At 42.1% G+C, this 19,854-nt stretch overlaps 1 protein-coding gene across 2 annotated transcripts in view; it reads left to right on the top strand.

The window, feature by feature from the left end:
* Nucleotides 1-172: 172 nt before the first annotated feature.
* The window catches only part of mtor (mechanistic target of rapamycin kinase), a 196,556-nt gene continuing 176,874 nt past the window's right edge, over nucleotides 173-19,854 (top strand). The window contains exons 1-17 of one of the 2 annotated variants that reach the window (XM_007558375.2): nucleotides 173-358; nucleotides 797-933; nucleotides 2,679-2,787; nucleotides 2,878-3,110; nucleotides 3,645-3,845; nucleotides 4,458-4,592; nucleotides 4,660-4,935; nucleotides 9,657-9,765; nucleotides 9,837-10,020; nucleotides 10,351-10,479; nucleotides 10,557-10,801; nucleotides 13,155-13,364; nucleotides 13,483-13,688; nucleotides 14,810-14,932; nucleotides 15,096-15,179; nucleotides 15,703-15,795; nucleotides 15,975-16,109. In XM_007558375.2, coding sequence (XP_007558437.1) covers nucleotides 805-933; nucleotides 2,679-2,787; nucleotides 2,878-3,110; nucleotides 3,645-3,845; nucleotides 4,458-4,592; nucleotides 4,660-4,935; nucleotides 9,657-9,765; nucleotides 9,837-10,020; nucleotides 10,351-10,479; nucleotides 10,557-10,801; nucleotides 13,155-13,364; nucleotides 13,483-13,688; nucleotides 14,810-14,932; nucleotides 15,096-15,179; nucleotides 15,703-15,795; nucleotides 15,975-16,109 — 2,601 coding nt within the window. In that variant the 5' untranslated portion in view covers nucleotides 173-358; nucleotides 797-804. Of the gene's footprint in view, nucleotides 359-391; nucleotides 488-796; nucleotides 934-2,678; nucleotides 2,788-2,877; nucleotides 3,111-3,644; nucleotides 3,846-4,457; nucleotides 4,593-4,659; nucleotides 4,936-9,656; nucleotides 9,766-9,836; nucleotides 10,021-10,350; nucleotides 10,480-10,556; nucleotides 10,802-13,154; nucleotides 13,365-13,482; nucleotides 13,689-14,809; nucleotides 14,933-15,095; nucleotides 15,180-15,702; nucleotides 15,796-15,974; nucleotides 16,110-19,854 lie in introns of those variants that run through there. The other variant, XM_007558366.2, reaches the window with a different exon arrangement.

The following is a 19,854-nucleotide window of genomic DNA, read 5'->3' as shown; positions in this document are numbered from 1 at the left end:
AGTTATTAATTTTTTGAAGGAAACAGGATTATTTATGAGAATTTAGAATAAAGGGAGATACTCTGGTCCACACTCCAGCATAGCAGATGGCGATAATACATCTTAACGTTAGATGTCACCCGCCAATAAAATCAGAAGAAGAAGAAGAAGTCAAACTTCATGAAGCTTTAGTTGCGCAGTTTGCGCAGCTGAACCCTTGTGAAGGCTTTCCCTTGTGCATTACTTTGGAGTCGCTCCAACACAGACATACCTCTGTTAGTCACCGTGAGCTGTCCAAGGCTATTAGTAATACAATGAGAAATACCTTGGATAATCCGAGTAGTATTTAAGCGGCCGTCCAGCATATTAATACAAACACGTAAGTAACTCAGAGGGTTGCTGCTCTGCGCACTGTAGGAGCTACATGAGCTAGCTTAGCATTAGCACCGGGGCTAAAGCTAGCTAAACAAAACAAGCATGACCCTGTCTTGCCTCAGCTACAGTGCCTGTAAGTGTCTAAGCTAGTCTAGTAACGTAACGTAACTATTTAAAGCAAGCAAAGGTCATTGTTTGTAATGTTTATAACTGTCCACAAACCTTAACAGGTAATTCCCTTGCTAACTTAACTCGTTAGCTTGCTAGCTGTCTGTAAACGACATAAGTTGTGTTCTCATTTATAACATTCCGCCCATTCATTCCCATTTTATGAATGTCTCGTGCATATTCGTTTTGCCTCGTTAAAGGGTAAGTCCTATTAACACAGTAATAGGACTTACCTATAATGATGTGGCACCTCTCCCGTGTTACTTATTTCCAGATAAAACGATGGTGATCATGTCAGGGACAGCCACTGTGCTGCAGCAGTTTGTCAGCGGGCTGAAGAGCAGAAATGAAGACACCAGAGCAAAATCTGCCAAAGATCTGCAGCACTATGTCACCACGGAGCTCAGAGAGGTACCACACACACACACACACACACACACACACACACACACACACATATTATGTTTACACAGAGACATCTCAGACATGAACAAAATGTTCAGTTCTCAGCGGTGGGTGCCATTCAATATTACATGATGGCATTTGCTTCAAAATAATATAAATTTAAACCAAATGTGTGCTCATCTAACTACAGACATCCAGCATGTAACATTGCGGTATCTGTAATACAAACTGCAATATTAGTTGGTAATGAATTATAAATATATTGCCATCACATAGTAGGTGTTTGCGATATTGATATTATAAATGACTTTTTTTTAGTGTTTTATTTGTTGATGGTAATATTCCAAGCAAACAGGTCCAATGTGACATTCTTTGCGAATGTTGAGGAAAATTACCACAAATATTTAAAATAAACATCTAGGGCCCTGTCAAAACGTAGCTGGATATCTGGGAAAAACAATAATTTTTTTGGGCCTTTCATCCACACAAAAGCTCTGTTTTATACCACTAAACATTATTATTTATGAAAACTCAGACCAAATTGGAGATTTGAGAAAGCTCTGTAATCGTGTGTGTACAAACGGAGAATTATGGTTCTGTACATTACAGACTGCGACAATGTATCCACATAGTACTTGCTTTGACATGACTTCCAATCAATATCTTGTGTTTTATTATTTTCATATTCTAAAACGCTCTTTAAAAGTAGTCCAGTCTATATATCTGTCCACACAAATGAACCCCCTGGCACCATATTTAGTTCTTAACAGGAAGTCGTGTTTTGTGTTTTGAAGGATTCTGATTGGCTGATGTAGTTTTTAGCTTTGAGTTACACAGTCCTGTTTGGGTTTGGCATGTTTATAACAACGCTTGCTCAGGGGTGGATTTATGGGTCCATGTGGATGAAAACTTACGATATTATTCTTTAAAATGATGTGGGGGAAATGTTTGTTTTTATAAATATCCGGCTATGTGTACAAGGCTTGAAGCATGATCTGATGTTTTTTATTCAAAACAAATGATCAGCATTTATTTCTTCTGATGCTAAAACCTGTTATTGCACTTATACTAATGTAATGTTTATATGTTTAATTCTAATAAAATGCTAAATAACGGAAGTGATTTACCAAACTGAGAAATCTATATGTATGTAGTAACAGTTGACTGACAGTCTTGCTTTAACAAGAGCAATGAGTGATGCTCCTTTAGTTCGACTCTACTTGTTTTGTACGATTTGACCTATTTCCAAACAGCCAAACTGGTAATCCTAAACAGCAAAACACTGTAGTTGTCCTTTTTGGGTCAGCTTACTAAAAATGCACAGCATGTTCTCCATCAGCTTTTGTCTAATGAGGACATTAGACAAAACGTAATGTTTATTTCTTGTTTCATAATTGGTTAGAGTATTATCTTTTTATGGTATAAAGTTCTTTGTTGCTAAAATGTGCTACATGTACTTGACCTGTCTTATTACAGGTGGAGTAAATTCACTCTTTGGATGCCAGTAATGTAATCAGCCTGATGCATGGAGTTTCATCGCAATAGATACTCACACTTACTCACAGTAGCCATAAATAAAGTTTATTTCTATTGACAAATCCATAGCTATAAACAGCTTACTATTGTCGTCTTAGCAACCAGCTGTGTAATTTAGTCATGATTTTCTAATCTCCACAGTTCCAGCACTTGTACCACCATGGCAGTGGTGTCTTAAGAGTCCATTTATATGTTGTATGGTTTTTGTGCCACAGTTGAGCCAAGATGAAGCCACAACATTCTACGATGAGTTAAACCACCACATATTTGAGCTGGTATCCAGCTCTGACGTGAATGAGAAGAAAGGCGGCATCCTTGCTATAGGTAAGCTTCAGGCACAAGCTTCTCACTCAGGTGATTATGAACCTGGGCTTTGTTGGAAATCAGCATCTGATGCTGGCCGTTTCTTTCCAGTGAGTCTGATCGGAGTGGAGGGAGGCAATGCCACCAGGATCAGTCGATTTGCCAACTACCTCCGTAACCTGCTCCCTTCCAGTGATCCAGTGGTTATGGAGATGGCCTCTAAAGCCATGGGCCACCTGTCGATGGCCGGAGACACGTTTACTGCCGAGTATGTGGAGTTTGAGGTGAAGCGGGCTCTGGAGTGGCTGGGAGCCGACAGGAATGAAGGGAGACGCCATGCAGCGGTAAGTCACTGTCCGTCAACACTTGACTGTGTTTGTTGTTCAAATACCTGGACCTGTTAGAGGGGATGTGAGGGCAGATCACACCATATAAATTATGACTGCCATTGCTCTCTTGAGTTTTAATAATGTGTTTAGTGTTGAAGTCGTTTATTCTCCTTGCTCTGTTTTCTATATTGTTGACCTATATTATGCCTTTTTCATAGTTTATAGAAATGTTTTTAAACAACCATCTGAATCGTCCTAACCTGGATGTACATCCCATTGTTTTCAAAGCCTCTGTAGTCAAAACGGTCATGTCACAATCATCCAACTTTTCCGTCATTGATGTGAGATGTGCGTCATAATTCTGCAAAAGAAGAAGCCAGACATTAACTTTGAAGTTCCTGAAGTCTGTGTACTTTTTAGATTCATATTTTGCTGCCTTGAAAAGCTTGACCCTTCTTCAACATTGCTATAGTGTTTTTTGTGACAGCTGTGTGTCAGTTTCTAAACTGGAAAGCAGTGACGGATCGAGCGGCTTTGCATCTCCTCCAGGTGTTGGTGTTGAGGGAGCTGGCTGTGAGCGCGCCAACCTTCTTCTTTCAGCAAGTGCAGCCTTTCTTCGACAACATCTTCTACGCGGTGTGGGATCCGAAGCAGGCCATTCGAGAGGGAGCGGTGTCTGCTCTGCGGGCCTGTCTCATCCTCACCACGCAGAGAGAGACCAAGGAAATGCAGAAGCCTCAGTGGTACAAAGTAAGGCTTTGACTTGAGCTGAAAAAATCTCTGAAATATTGGGGTGGAAGGTTTTTCTGCTAAGCAGTAGGAGTTAAAGCTGCAAAATGTAGTTTTTATTTTATATTTGTTGATGCTATGGGAGATAATTTGTGAAAAAAATTTAGCTTCTCTGTTAACGCTAACTAGAAACAACCAATCAGAGTCTTAGTGCTGGCAATCATCCTCATGTACAGTCTGCTTTCTCGGCTACACTACAGCTTCTCCCTGTCAGCAGAGCCTGTTGTGAATGCTAAGGCTAGTTAGCATAGCCACCAGTGACGGTAGATAAACACTTCTCCTGGAACAGTAAGTTGTTTCATTAGCACATTGGGCAGCGCTTACACATGATTGATTGACAGTGCTTAAATCTCAATCCTGACTGTGATTGGTTGTTTTTGATTTGGAGCGCTGTATTTCTTCGGACAACAATAGTAGCTCAGGGAAGAGGTGGACAAACTCAGTTTTTTCAAAGATTACCTGTCTCATATTACACTGTCATAACATGTTGACAGTTTTAATAAAAATGTAAAATGCCTGTTTTTGATGGTAGTTAGCCAGTGCAGCTGTAAGTGTTTGTGTTTTGTGGGACAGCAAACCTTTGAGGAGGCAGAAAGAGGCTTTGATGAGACTCTGGCCAAGGAGAAGGGGATGAATCGTGACGATAGAGTTCATGGTGCGCTGCTGATCCTTAACGAGTTGGTCCGGATCAGCAGCATGGAGGGAGAGGTGAGTTGGTATTTCCCTCTAGATGCTCGGTTTGTGTCAACAAGCTAAGTTTTTCCCCCTTCTGCAGCGAATGCGCGAAGAGATGGAGGAGATCACCCAGCAGCAGCTGGTTCACGATAAATACTGCAAGGAGCTGATGGGATTTGGAACAAAGCCTCGCCACATCACGCCCTTCACCAGCTTCCAGTCAGTGCAGCCACAGCAGTCCAACGCCCTGCTGGGGTTGCTAGGCTACAGCACGCCGCAAAGTTTCCTGGGCTTCGGCGCCACGCCGGTACCTGCCAAGAGCTCCCTGGTGGAGAGCCGGTACTGCCGAGAGCTGATGGAGGAAAGATTCGACCAGGTGGGAGTCACACCAGACAGAGCAATATCAACACAGTTCTACTGGTTTCAACATGTGAAACATAGAGACGCAGCGGTCCACCTGTTTCACTTGCCATATTGATACCTGAGGTTTAGTATCAGCTCATACCGATCTGATATGGAAAATCAGCTGAACTGATTAAAGGTAAAAGTACAGGTAATTTTATTTATATAACACATTTTCAGAAACAAGGCAATACAAAGTGCTTTACATGAATATAAACAAAATAACAAACCAAAGGAAAGAGGAAAAGAAGAAAAATAATCTAATGTTGATCTAAGTATATAAACTAAGTGCTCCTGTTCAGGGCTTCTAAGGGTAATTCTATTTCTGGGTTGGAAGAACAGGAGTCTAAAAATTAGTCTAATAATGTTGATCAAAGTATATAAACTAGATACTCCTATTCAGGGTTGGTAGATAAGTATAAGTAAGTATCCTCTGGTCTAATTCCATTTCTGGGTTGGAAGAATAGGAGTCTAAAATGTAGACGCTAAGGTAGTTTTTCTGGATTCAAAGTTTGTTCTAATCCCTGTTCAGGGTTGCTAAGTAAGTTTAAGTAAGTATAAATATCTCCTGGACTTCTGCGTTGCTGGATAAGTATAAGTAAGGATTCTCTGGACTTTCTATGTATGCTCTAAATTTGTAAAAGTAATGAGTACTCCACAGTTTCTAAGTAATAATAAAAACTAAATGTTCCTGTTCTGGAAAATTATTTTCTGGATTCTAAGTTTGTTCTAATTCCTTTTCTGGGTTGCAGTAATAGGAGTCTTTCTGCATAATAATCTAAACATTAATCTAAGAAGTATAATATTGGTTTAAATAGTGAGTACTCTACATTTTCTAAAAAAAATTAAGCTAAAGAGTGACTATTTCCTTTTCTGGGTTAAAAGTGAATACTCCACAGTTTCTAAATAGTAAAAGGGAAATGAAATAAAAAGAGGAAAGGACACATTAGGGCACATAGCAACATTCAGACAAAACAAAACAATGGACAAAACAAAGACATGAGTGAAGGCGGTGACATCACAGGGCCATAAAAACACGTTGCTCAGCCTCCTGGCAGAAGTCCGATAAGATGTTGTTATCAAGGCATGTCCTTGGGAGTGCTCAGCTCCACAGCTGCATTATGTTTACATATCTTCAAGGAGATTGGAAATATGCAGCCCTTCCAAGGCAACATGGGAAAGCCAATTCAGATACAAAATGTATAGGTCGGGTAGATTATAAATTTTAATCTCCCATAAAGTCTCTCCGATACATGTCAGTTCCCAATTATCCAAATTAGTGTGGCCGTTCCACTGAACTGAAACTAGTAACTTCTCCAAGATCAATTCCATTCCGTTTGTGAGTTTTGGAGTCCTCAGCTTGGCTGCGAGTCTCCGCAAGATTCGCATCCAACTTGCGTCTCTGTCCACACCAACAGACTGAGTGTTCACTAGTTCGGCCCTTAGCACTTTGAATTGCCTTGTTGCTGAAAATGTGCTATATAAATAAAATTACCTTACCTTACCTTTGGCCAAGTCCGTCACAAATTTGTCGATGAGCCAGGAATCCACAAGCTCCAAACAGCAGAAATCCTGTTATGAATAAATCCAGACTGTATCCTGCCGGGTGTGACCCTGCAGGACAAGAGGGCTCTCCTGTGCCCAGTCTTCTCGTGGAGAAAATTTGATCAATTGCCAAGGGTGCAGCTACATACTTTCTGAGGTGTATGGGAACATGTCATCGGCACCCTCCTCCTTCCCCCCGTTTAAAGACGCGGGCTGCTATCAACCCGTGTCTTTAAAAAGATGTGGGTTGATAGCAGCTCACCGCGGCTGCGTAGTCCATCCATCCATTCATTTTCTTCCGCTTATCCGGGGTCGGTTCGCGGGGGTAGCAGCTGGTCCAGTGTTCCATGGTCAGGACGAAAACCACACTGCTCTTCCTGAATCTGAGGTTCTACTATCCACCGGACCCTCCTCTCCAGGACCCCTGAATAGACCTTGCCAGGGAGGCTTAAGAGTGTGACCCCTCTGTAATTGGAGCACATCCTTCGGTCCCCCTTTTTAAACAGGGGGACCACCACCCCAGTCTGCCAATCCAGAGGAACTGCTCCCGATGTCCATGCAATATTGCAGAGTCGCATCAGCCAACACAACCCTACAACATCCAGAGACTTAAGGAACTCCGGGCGAATCTCATCCACCCCCGGGGCCCTGCCACTGAGGAGCTTTTTAACTTCCTTGGCGACCTCGTCCCCAGAGATTGGAGAGCCCAACCCAGAGACCCCAGGCTCAGCTTCCTCAATGGAAGGCATGTTGGTGGGATTGAGGAGGTCTTCGAAGTATTCTGGCCACCGGCCCACAATGTCCCGAGTCGAGGTCAGCAGCACGCCATCCCCACTATAAACAGTGTTGGTGCTGCACCGCTTCCCCCTCCCGAGACGCCGGATGATGGACCAGAATCGCCTTGAAGCCATGTGGAAGTCTTTTTCCATGGCCTCTCCAAACTCCTCCCACATCCGGGTTTTTGCCTCAGCAACCACCTGAACCACATGCCGCTTCACCTGCCGGTACCCATCAGCTGCTTCTGGAGTCCCACAGGCCAAAAAGTCCCGATAGGAGTCCTTCTTTAGCCTGACAGCATCCCTCACCAATGGGTTCGAGGGTTGCCGCCATGACAGGCACCGACAACCTTGTGGCCACAGCAATGATAAGTCACCTCGACAATGGAGGCACGGAACATGGTCCACTCAGACTCAATGTCCTCCACATCCCCCGGAAAGTGTTCAAAGTTATGCCGGAGATGGGAGTTAAAGCTTCGTCTCACAGGGAGCTGCCAGATGTTCCCAGCAGACCCTCACAACTCGTTTGGGCCCGCCAGGTCTGTCCGGCATCCTCCCCAACCACCGGAGCCAACTCACCACCAGAGACCATTCAGCTGGCCTCTCCCAGCCTCACCAACATCCCTGAGGCCAGTGAGGCAGTCCACCAGGTAGTGGTCAGTGGACAGCTCTGCACCTCTCTTCACCCGTGTGTCCAAGACATACGGCCGCAGATACGATGAAACGATGACAAAGTCGATCATCGAACTGTGGCCAAAGGTGTCCTGGTGCCAAGTGCACATATGGACATCCTTATCCCTGAACATGGTGTTCATTATGGACAGTTCGTGACGAGCACAGAAGTCCAACAACAGAACACCGCTCGAGTTCAGATTGGGGGGCCGTTCCTCCCAACCACGCCCCTCCAGGTCTCACTGTCATTGCCCTCATGAGCGTTGAAGTCCCCCAGCAGAACAAGGGAGTCCCCAGGAGGGGCACTCTCTAGTACCCTCTCCAAGGACTCCAAGAAGGGTGGGTAATCTGAACTGTTGTTCGGCCCGTAAGCACAAACAACCGTCAAGACCCGTCCCCCCCACCCATAGGCGGAGGGAGGCTACCCTCTTGTTCACCAGGGTAAACCCCAACTTACAGGTGTCAAGATGGGGGGCGACAAGTATGCCCACTCCTGCCCGATGCCTCTCACCGTGGGCAGCTCCAGAGAGGAAGTATGTCCGGCCCCTCTCAAGGAGACTGGTTCCAGAACCAGAGCCATGCTTTGAGGCGAGACCGACTATTTCTAGCCGGAACCTCTCAGCCTCACACACTAGCTCCGGCTCCTTCCCCACCAGAGAGGTGACATTCCACTTCCCAAGAGCCAGCTTCTGTAGCCGAGGATCGGACCGCCAGGGCCCCCTCCCTCGGCCACCACCCATCACACATTGCACCCGACCCCTCTGGCCCCTCCTACAGGTGGTGAGCCCATTGGAAGGGAGACCCATGTTTCCTCTTCGGGCTGAGCCTGGCCGGGCTCCATGGGTAAAAGCCTGGCCACCAGGCGCTCGCCAACATGCCCCACCTCCAGGCCTGGCTCCAGAGTGGGGCCCCGGTGACCCGTGTCCGGGCGAGTTTCTTCGTCTTCTGTTATTGATCATTTCATACACAAACAGCTGTTAAGTACATAAAATGCTGACTAGAGAAAAAAATTCCCACAGCGCCACTGTCAATTGCATTGAGAGACCGGTTGACCCGATCCATAATTTGTAGATTTGGAGGGTGTGCAAAGGAAGGCTCCAAAAATAGAGAAAAAGACAGCACAAAAACAGAGCAAGCAGGGCATGCAAGGGCAGGAAGGGAGCGGAGGAAAAAAGCATCCGCCTTCACTGAGAGCAGGAGGAAAAGACTAAGAATAAAACGTTTCTTTTTTAAACTTAGACATAAATATACTGAATTACTAGTTTATTTGATAACCAGTACAGCTCACTGATCCACACCAACAGCTTCACAAGCTATCATGGAAAACGCCTTTAATTTGATCAGTCAGCCCAGTTAGCAGAATAACAGCCAATGGAAAATACATAATAAAGAAACTGAAACTGACTAAAAACAAAAGTTAGACCGTCTTGGTCAAACATGTAAAAATAAACTACAACCTCAAACCTACAACAAAACTATAACTACAAGCCTTCTTTCAAATGGTTCAGAAAATGCTAAATATAATGTAAGATAATTAATAAATTATGACCGCTCAGAGCACAAAGCATAGAGCTAGACTAAATAGATCTGCCCTTATGTATTGATCACATTGCCACAGATACCTGATCTAGAGTTTTTTCAGTATCAAGACTGATGACAGATATTTGTGCGTCTGTAATGAAATGTGCTTTGCCTCAATCAGGTGTGTCGTTGGGTTCTGAAGTATAAAACCAGTAAGAACCCTCTGATTCAGATGACCATCCTTAACCTGCTGCCACGTCTGGCTGCCTTCCAGCCACATACTTTCACAGGTGGGACATTCAGGGTCAAATCCCTTGTTTTTCTGTGTTTGGTTTGTAATGATGTGCTTTCTAATTGGCAGACCAGTACCTGTCTGACACCATGGGCTACCTGCTGGGCTGCCTGAAGAAGGAGAAGGAGAGGACGGCGGCTTTCCAGGCTCTGGGGCTGCTGGTGGTGGCTGTCAGGACGGAAATCCAGCCGTACCTCATGAAGATTCTGGAGATCATCAAGGCTGCTCTGCCTCCCAAGGACTTTGCTCACAAGTCAGTCATTGGAAACAATTTCTTCTGTCTTTTTTTTTTTTTTTTTTTAACTAGACATGCAAATATCCAAATATTGTGACAAATTTTTAAACTCCAGTTTTTATAAAGCCTGCAGATACAGATTTTATCCAACACTTGTTTCAATTTAAGAGTGATTATATTTAGGGGTGTCCCAATATAAATCTATCTCTAAATATGTACGTTTTCTCAATTATTCCCCAAAAGTCACCTTAGTATTTAAAAGAAGAAAAACTGACCATTTTGTATTTGGGTAGGTTGATGGAAAAATAATGAATGACAATGTTGCTTTTTGACCTTTGACCTCTGCAGAAGGCAGAAGACCATTCAGGTGGATGCCACTGTGTTCACCTGCATTAGCATGCTGTCCAGAGCCATGGGCCCCAGCATCCAGCCAGACATCAAGGAGCTCCTAGAGCCCATGTTAGCCGTGGGGCTCAGGTACCAAACGTAGGACACACATGGGGTTTATGTTTGGGTTTCAACACAATCTCACAGATTTTAGTTTTTCTCTTTAGCCCGGCACTCACAGCAGTGCTGTACGACCTGAGCCGTCAAATCCCCCAGCTGAAAAAAGACATCCAGGACGGCTTGCTGAAGATGCTTTCCCTGGTGCTGATGCACAAGCCCCTGCGACACCCGGGCATGCCCAAAGGCCTGGCTCACCAGCTGGCCTCTCCCAGCCTCACCAACATCCCTGAGGCCAGTGACGTCGGCAGCATCACTTTAGCCCTGCGCACTCTGGGAAGCTTTGAATTCGAAGGTAACAATCTCTGACACCAAAATAATTTCCTCCGATTCTTTTTGCACCTTTGAAGTCATTCAGGACTTCCTTCATTGTCTTGGAAAAAGTCCCTTAAGGTGTGGAATTTGATTTAAGTATTGTAGTATTTTTTAGTATCCATCCGACTTTCAGTTATCTCATTTGTCCACTCGTCCATTAGTCCATTTGTCTTTCTGTCCCAATGGTTTGCGGATTTTTGCTGGTTTCATATTTAAAGTTTGGTCATATGTTCTGTAAATTCATATAGTAAATGCTTATATTTGATAAAAAAAAAGGGACTAGGGCTACAACAGTGATGATCTATGATCTATCGATTATTGAAATAATTGTCAACTGTAATTGGTCAGTTGTTATCTGGAGTATACGAACTATCACCCATGAGGCCGATCTTTGCCGATCACTGATATCTGCCGCTCGCCTGGATTGGCTGTTAATTTTTCGCTTTAGGTATAAGTGGTGCAATATGATCTCACAAAATGAAAAAATTATCTGGCAATAACTTCACCTAATTTAGACATAAACAGGCACTATACAGCAGCTATTCAGTCAAAAGGACAACTGAAAAACCTGCAGTCAGTAAAATAATATTTAATAGTAAGGCTCTCAACAGCTTAAATTATACATGAGTAACACTGCCTATCTCAAATAATGTCATGAAAAAATAAATGTTCATTTAAAGTCAAATGCAGGTTGCATCAAAATAAACAATTCCGAGTTACTGAATCAAAACTTCCTGAGAGAACAGCAAGCTGATTAATGCTGGTTCTGATTGGTTGTTTCTGACTGAGTGGAGTAATTCTGCAGAATGCTAGGAGGAGGCAGATCGGTTTTTTTCCCCCAGAGATTATCTATCTTATGTTATTACATAGCAAAAGTTTTAATACATATGTAAAATCTTTTTTTTTTGTTTGTATTTGTTTAAGTTACCTGCTGCAGCTTTAAGCAGACGAGTTCATTGCGGGTGGAGCAGATGTGAAGCTCTGTCTTTGAAATATTACTACCAGTAGTGTTTGGGGCGGTCCAACAGCAGGAGCAGAGCCCTCCCTGAAATTTACTATAAAGTTGTTAAAATAAACAACCTAAAAATAAATACATTTTATAAATAATGCATCACATTTTGTTGAATTTTCAACAAACCTGGTGTCAAACCACCAGGGGAAAATCCCTGGGTCTTTCTGAAGGGCTAACGTCTGACAGTGCCATTCAGTGTTACTGTCTGTCATGGCTCAGAATGATTAACAGGCGTCTAGCCACGCCCTCTCGGTTTGCGGCTAATTGGGGCTCATTTTGGTTAGCCCAGGGCCAGCCCGCTGCCACAGGTTTCATCCAATCAGGATGGACTTTCCTTGGGCTCGAGTGTGTGTGGGCGTAGTTTGGCGTAGACTGAGAAGGAGCGATGGTGAGCAATATTGGCATAAACGAGGTGGATTATTTAGTCTATTTAGTCAGAAAAGTCGTTGGAGTGAGTTTCTCTTTAAATAAGGTAGGCCTCATTTAAAATTTTGTTAAAAAAATAATATCCCTATATTTCAAACTTTTTACTATTCAATAGAACTCAATATCCCTACATTGTGTTGAGATTAAGTCAATTTACATTGTTACAGCAGTACAGAGGACAGAGCAGAACCAATATAAAAATCTATATATACAAAAAAATACAAGTGAATATAGAAATACTGAAATATAATATAAATAAATACATTCCAGGTTTATTGCTTGTAGTGGAGAGTAGTGAACTACTGAGAGCAGCGGGTGTTGTGCAGTCTGACGGACTGCCGGAAGGAAAGACCTGCGGTATCTTTCCTTCACGCATTTAGGGTGCCACAGCCGGGCACTAAAGGAGCTGCTGCTCAGTGCTGTCAGAGAGTGGTGCATGGGGTGGGACAGGTACTCCAGCATGCGCTGAAGCTTAGTCGTCATTCTCCTGTCTGCCACCACCTCCACTGGGTCAACATGACACCCCAGGACAGAGCTGGATTTCCTGAGGATCTTGTTCAGTCTCTTCCTGTCAGCAGTGGAGATGCTGCTGCCCCAACAGACCACTCCGTAAAAGACGGCTGATGCCACCACAGCATCAAAGAAGGTCCTGAGAAGAGCCCCCCGCACACTGAAGGACCCGAGTCTCCTCAGGAGATGTAGTCTGCTGTTTATGCTTTTTTCTTAAACTTATTGATACTGGAAGTTATCACTTTCTTTACAAATTTGGATCAGTGATGGAAAAGCAATATTTTCAAGGATTTGTCCATAGAATCAATAGTTACCTTATAAAATCATTACTAATTAGTAATCATTAGTAATTGTTGCAGTAATTGATTCTGTTCTTTGGGTCCAGGTCACTCCCTGACTCAGTTTGTGCGCCACTGTGCCGATCACTTCTTGAACAGCGAACATAAGGAAATCCGAATGGAGGCGGCCCGAACCTGCTCTCGACTTCTTACGCCGTCCATCCATCTCATCAGCGGCCACGTCGTCAGCCAGACTGCTGTGCAGGTGGTCGCAGATGTGCTCAGCAAGCTGCTGGTGGTTGGCATCACTGATCCAGGTGTGACGATTGACTTGTAAAACGCATAAACATTCATTTCTGATGAGCAACCTTCTGTTTGGAAACGTGACACTACGGTAAAAACCCACAACTACTTTCTGTTCTGATTCTCCTGCAGATCCAGACATTCGATACTGTGTTCTTGCGTCTCTTGATGAGCGTTTTGATGCGCACCTGGCCCAGGCTGAGAATCTGCAGGCTCTGTTTGTGGCTCTGAACGACGAAGTGTTTGAAATCAGAGAGCTGGCCATCTGCACTATAGGACGGCTGAGCAGCATGAACCCTGCCTTCGTCATGCCCTTCCTCCGGAAGATGTTGATCCAGGTAAGAGGCGCCCACAGATGGCTTCATGTCAGCCATTCACCTCTTTATCAGGAGTTGGCATCTTTGGAGGACCGTTAGCAGAAAACATTTCAGCAGCTTTTATACTCTGGGTTCATTTGGATTTTTTGTTTCTCCTCACAAATTGGAAAGCCAGAAGGAGAAAATTGTACTTAATAAACTGCAAATTACACTCAGGACTCTTTAATGTAAAATTACATATTGGATTTTTTTTATTGTGACTTTTACAGCTGCATTGAAAGACATCCAGGTTTTTAACTGATCCTGTTTGCCACATTTTATTTTTCGGTTTAAATGAGTTTTTTCAGTGTTTGTTTTAATTCTTGCAATTTAAAAATATGATTTTTTGTGTTTTTTTTTTGTTTTGTTTTGTTTTGCTGTTTTTTAGGGATGCAGCAAAAACATACAGACTAGGAAAAGCAGTTGTTTCTAGAAAGACTGATTTTCCAACTGTAAACTGTTGCTTATATGTAAAAGTTACACTTTCCTGCTAACCAGCTTTTAGACTGACTTGGTCTAAAAACTAACTAAAGAAGTGCAGACCAGATGTCAACAAGTTATTAATCAGAACTTTGTCTATCCTTGAAACCAAAGCTTTTTATTCTCAAGTGGTAACATTGTTTTTACAAAGTGGAAAAATGTTTCACATCAAATCATTTCAAACACTTAACCCCTATAGAAAATAATAAAAATATTTTGAAAATAGCAAAATGTGAATAATTAGAGGGCACCATTTGTAATGGAAAATCTAAAAATAAAATGAGAAAACTTTGTTCAAATTGCATGTGAATGATTTCCAGAAGGCTTCCTAATGTGATTATTCTTTTATATTTTATAGGGGGGGAGTACATATTTACAAGTATGATTATAAATAATCATATATTTTTTACTTTAAAAAAGGCTATGTAGCTTTTCCAATCAAATATAATTCTGCTGCATTTTGTCTCACGGACACCTTTAGAGGGGAGCAAAGCCCATAATATTGCATGTAAAGCAATCAAATTTCCTTTTGTTGAACAGCTGAAGTTTGTTGTTTTACTTCATACCATAACATTTACTTAGAGAGAGCATAATAATTTATGAGAAGTGTGGATATTTTTTAGATTTTAACCGAACTGGAACACAGTGGTGTTGGCAGGAACAAAGAGCAGAGCGCTCGTATGCTTGGCCACCTGGTCTCCAACGCACCCCGCCTCATACGACCCTATATGGAACCCATTCTCAAGGTAATATTCTGCAAATTTTCAATGTCATTTATGAGTGTAAGGCACATTTTTATATCAGTTTTTCTACACTGTACACTTCCTCTAAATAAGTAAAGGCAAACATGTTTCAGATGTTTGTGATAAATCTTTCTGGTTTTGAATTTGCTTAAATTTTTTTTTGCAGGCTCTAATTCTGAAGCTTAAAGATCCAGATCCCAACCCTGGAGTGGTGATCAGTGTCCTCGCTACAATTGGCGAGCTGGCCCAGGTAACGGTATCGGTTCAGTTTCATGCTAAAATCTTTTAGGAGGAGTATTAAACACACACACAATCATACATGATGAATACGTCTACATAGAGTCTGCCTGTATGGAGATGGATAAGGTAAAAAAAATAAGAAGTAGTGTCCTTCTTACCCCCATCTGTCTAGGTGTCTAAAAGGCTCCCCCAGATGAGTCGGGATAGAATTGTTAGAGGCCAGCTTGTTTTGAAGTGCAGGAGACGTTCATATACAGAGTGTTCGCAACTGGCTCTCCTGTTGATGAATCAACAAGCCAGAAATACCAGGCAGAAAACACGGGAAATACAAAGTAACAAAGGCCTGGATGGCTGGTTTAAAATAATTTCAGGCTCTAAATAAAGAAACAGGAACTTTTCCCACTTGGTTTTGTCATTTCATGCAGTTAGATTGCTAAAAAGTCATAAGTTTGTTTAATATTTTATAGGATTCTGCTGAGAAAACAGGGATATTTGTAAGATATCTGTGATGTGATGTTCTTGTGATTGTGTAGGTGAGCGGACTGGAGATGAGGAAGTGGATGGATGAGCTGTTCCCAATCATCATGGACATGCTGCAGGACTCGTCCTCATTGGCTAAACGCCAAGTATGGAGAACCAGTGAATGCACAAACCTTTTGTTGCATTTTAATAATGAACTAAAATTGCTTTTAGATGATGTTCCTCTTCTCCAAATCAAATTAGACCTGCAATGTTTCACCTGTATTATTCTCCTGAATTGGCTGTGTTCAGCAGCATCAGCTGTCTGTTTCTGGCTTTCCTCCAGGTGGCGCTGTGGACTCTGGGTCAGCAGGTAGCGAGTACAGGCTACGTGGTGGAACCGTACCGCAAATACCCTTCCCTTCTAGAAGTGCTGCTCAACTTCCTAAAAACGGAGCAAAACCAGGGGATCAGGAGAGAGGTATGCACAGTTGCCTGCAGGGGGCAGTTTGCTCTGTTTGCCTTTCCTTGGGAGTCTTACAGGGTCAGCATGATGCGAGTAGATTCAGGAGTATTCTCTGTCAGCGTGTTATGATGAAAGGTTTTCCCCAGAAAACTTGCTATGCCCAGTGGTTGGGCTCTAGGGCAGTCATTCATCTAGCGGCCCGTCGTGTTTTTGAGTTAATAAATGTTTAAAGTTGACAGTAAATGTGAAAATATCACTGCTATTTATAAAGTGGCCCCATTAATTAATTTCACTCATTTGTATTAACAGGCATAGACCGTCCCTCTGTTTTTCCACACTCCATATGTACGTGTGCGTAATTGCAGCACAACTAATCAAATTAACAGGATTTTAAAATAATGGGGGGAAAAAACGAGAGACGAAAAACTCTCAAAGCAGATATGCTCCAGTGAGTAATTTCTTTTGGGTACATCAATCATGAAATATCCAACTAAAAATAGAGTGAAACATGCAAAACCTGCAAGACCAGGATCTCAGATGAGATAAAACTTACAACTGTTCGGCATTTGAAGTTGCACAAAGAGGTAAGCGGTACTTTTCTTTTACTATGAGACAACTGACTAGTTAACGTCGTATTAGCAACTCTAGGTTACGTTGGTGATGCCGCTTATATTTCACTTGTATGCTATGTTTAGTGATGCTGTATAAAACCTGTGATTCAAACGTATCCACAAATAATGTGCACTGTGTTAGCCCAGGAAGCCGGTGGATAATAAGCGGGGTCCGGGTCAGAAAGCAGGTTCTGTACCTGAACTCAGGGAAGAGAGTTTCTCTGTCCCATCATAATGATGAACCGGGTCCACTTCCATCACAGGATGGATGGTGTATTCATAAGGGAAACTACGGTTTCTTACACCCCTTTCCCATCCTGCCCCTTCATTTCTATTTTCCCATAAATATCCCCTCCTCCCCCCACGGCTCTTATGTTAGTTTTACTCCCCCCTCCTCTGACAGTAGCACCGGACAGAGACATTTCCCATATACTCAGACACAAAATTTGACAGGTATGGGTGTATTTGAAGAACTCTATGTTGGGAAATTATATTGACAATAAATAGATTGTTTACTGCAGTCAGTGTATTAAGTCTACTGTTTTTTCAGTTATAACTCTTCAAATGGCGGCATGATGGTCGTTGAAATGCCATCTCCAAGTAGTGTAATTTTGCTAGAAAAACAAATCAAAATCCAGTAATTTTGCTATCCTTCAGAAATCTCTGTAAAAGTAAAAACTTGTACAATTGTAAGGATCCTGAACGTAATGCTGTGGGGTAGTTCTGAGTGTTTCTGGATGGTAATGCAGCATATTATTTTGTGTCTTGGTTAGTGATTTTGGCCAGCTTGATTCACGCAACATGTTTTTATCAATACTGAGATGTGAAATTACCTTGTTCGTTTGCGAGCAGTGGCGCGTTATAGGGGGGAAAAATGATGACAATTCTAGGGGCCCTGACCAACAGGGGGCCTTCCACAATTTACTTATTTATTTTTTGTTCATAGAAAAAAAAATTGGGGCCCTGTCAATTACAAAATTAATCATATTGTATTTTCAAAGATTGTTTTGAGCAGTAAAAATTTAATGTTCCCACTCCCAGATCAAAAAACACACATCCATATTTGCCCTGAACACTGCGTTAAATGGTTCGTTCGTGCTTGGAGCGCTTGAGAGTGACGCTGTTCACCAGCAGACAGTAGGAAACAAGAACGACTGTGGCAGTTACTGCTAAGAAAAGTTATAAAATCAGGTTTTCAAAAAAAGAGAGAGGGGTAGGAAGAGAAAAAGGCAAGAGTGTCAATTTATAACCCAGTTTTTCTCCAAGAGAGGTGGGTAGACTATGTGAGATTATCAACCATTTAGCATAATTAGCTTAGCTACAAACTACTGTTTGCCTCCTTTTCGCTAGCATTTAATGAATTAAGGAAAAAATTTACCAACATTTTCATAATTTAACTCACTTAACAGATGAGTCAGTCAGCAGCAGCTCTAACCCACCTCCTGACCTGTTCTCTAAGTGAAATTAAAACTGCAGTATGTCACTTTTATATAAATATTTTTTTCACAGATTTTTTAAAACTATCATTATGTTGTGACAGTATGGTATGAGAGGTAATCTGTGAAAAATGTATTTCCTCTGCTTTCTCCCAGTGCTAGAAACAACCAGTCAGTGGCAGGAGAGTTTTAGTGCTGTCAATCACAATCTCATGTGGTGCTGCTCATCCTTCTTCCCCCTTGATTTCTGCCGTGTCGCAGCTAGCATAGCACAGAGCTACGCAGATTCAAACTGTGAATGCTCAGTTTAGTTAGCATAGCTACCAATGACGGCAGATAAATGGTTTCTTGTAATAAGTTGTTTCTCCACCGTTAGCACATTTAGTAGTGAGTGAATGAGGCTAATTGACAGCGCTAAGAGCGTCCTACTAGTTCTGATTGGCTGTTTTGGTCAGAACGGTTCATTACTTTAACCAGTAATAGTAATTCAGGAAGGAGATGGAAGAGATTGTTTTCACAGATTATCTGTCTCATAACAAACGGCTACGACATCGTGACAGCTTTAACAAATATGGAGAAAACATATTTTTTATTAAAGTTATATACTGCAGCTTGAATAAAATGCAACTACATAGCATTTTTGAGAAGTCTGGATTGTCTTATGTGTAGTTGCACATTGCTTTTTACTGTTGCTCATGGGGAGAGACATTTCAGTATCTAAAACTAATAGAAAAAATTTAAGCAACCTACTTGCATACTGGATGTGGACTGTTGGATGTTAAATTCATGAGCAATAAATATTGTGCTAATTATCAGTACTGAACCAAAGAAAGCAAGGCAGATGCAAGCCTTTAAAATTGTGATGCTTTTTATGGGTCAAATAGACTCAAAAAATTGTAACAGCAGCTGGACAGGGGGGCCCAAACAAATTTTTTGTCAGGGGGCCCACGATTCCTGGCGGCACCCCTGTTTGTGAGTATATGTCATTCACAACAAACATCAAATACAGTGAATATGTTTCATTAAGTATTTAACAAATAAATGGCTTCTATCTTGATAATTATGTGTAATTAAATTAATTGTCTAATATTTTAAAAATAGTTTGGTATTTTCTGTCATCTTACTTTGAGCTCAGAGTCTGAGAGGCTTTTCCTTTATCAAACATGCTATTTATTTTCGTCTCTTATTTAGTGGAAATATTGATGTTGAGATTTTCTCTAAAATGATAACCTTTTTCAACCTTTATAGCTCCACTGTTGAAAATAAGGAGCATTCACAAATGACAGTGAAATAAAATCCAGTCCCACATCTGGTTTGAGGTGATTCCTCTGGAACCTGTTGGAGGAAAAATATCCCAACTTCAGAAGAAGTGCTTTTAACTTAACAGTGCTCTTTGGTTCCTCTTATCAGTATGAGAGTCAGGGTGAGGAGGCGCCATTTTAGGAAGACAAAGTGGAAGTTCCAGGATCTTCAGGACAAGCAGGCCTACTGCGACTAGAACTACTGATTATACCTCTGTCTGGACACAGGAAAGAGGGATAATCTCTCTCTCTCTCTCTCTCTCTCTCTCTCTCTCTCTCTCTCTCTCTATATATATATATATATATATAGGCCTGATGTAACAAATTTTTCTGAGCGATTAATTGTCTAAAAAATTATTGCGATAAACGATAATATTGTTTCAAGACCTCTTGACACTGATTTAATGGAAAT

This window comes from Poecilia formosa, unplaced genomic scaffold (genome assembly GCF_000485575.1).
Source record: "Poecilia formosa unplaced genomic scaffold, Poecilia_formosa-5.1.2 Scaffold4, whole genome shotgun sequence".
NCBI lineage: Eukaryota > Metazoa > Chordata > Actinopteri > Cyprinodontiformes > Poeciliidae > Poecilia > Poecilia formosa.
This window is presented reverse-complemented; position numbering and strand designations above follow the sequence as displayed.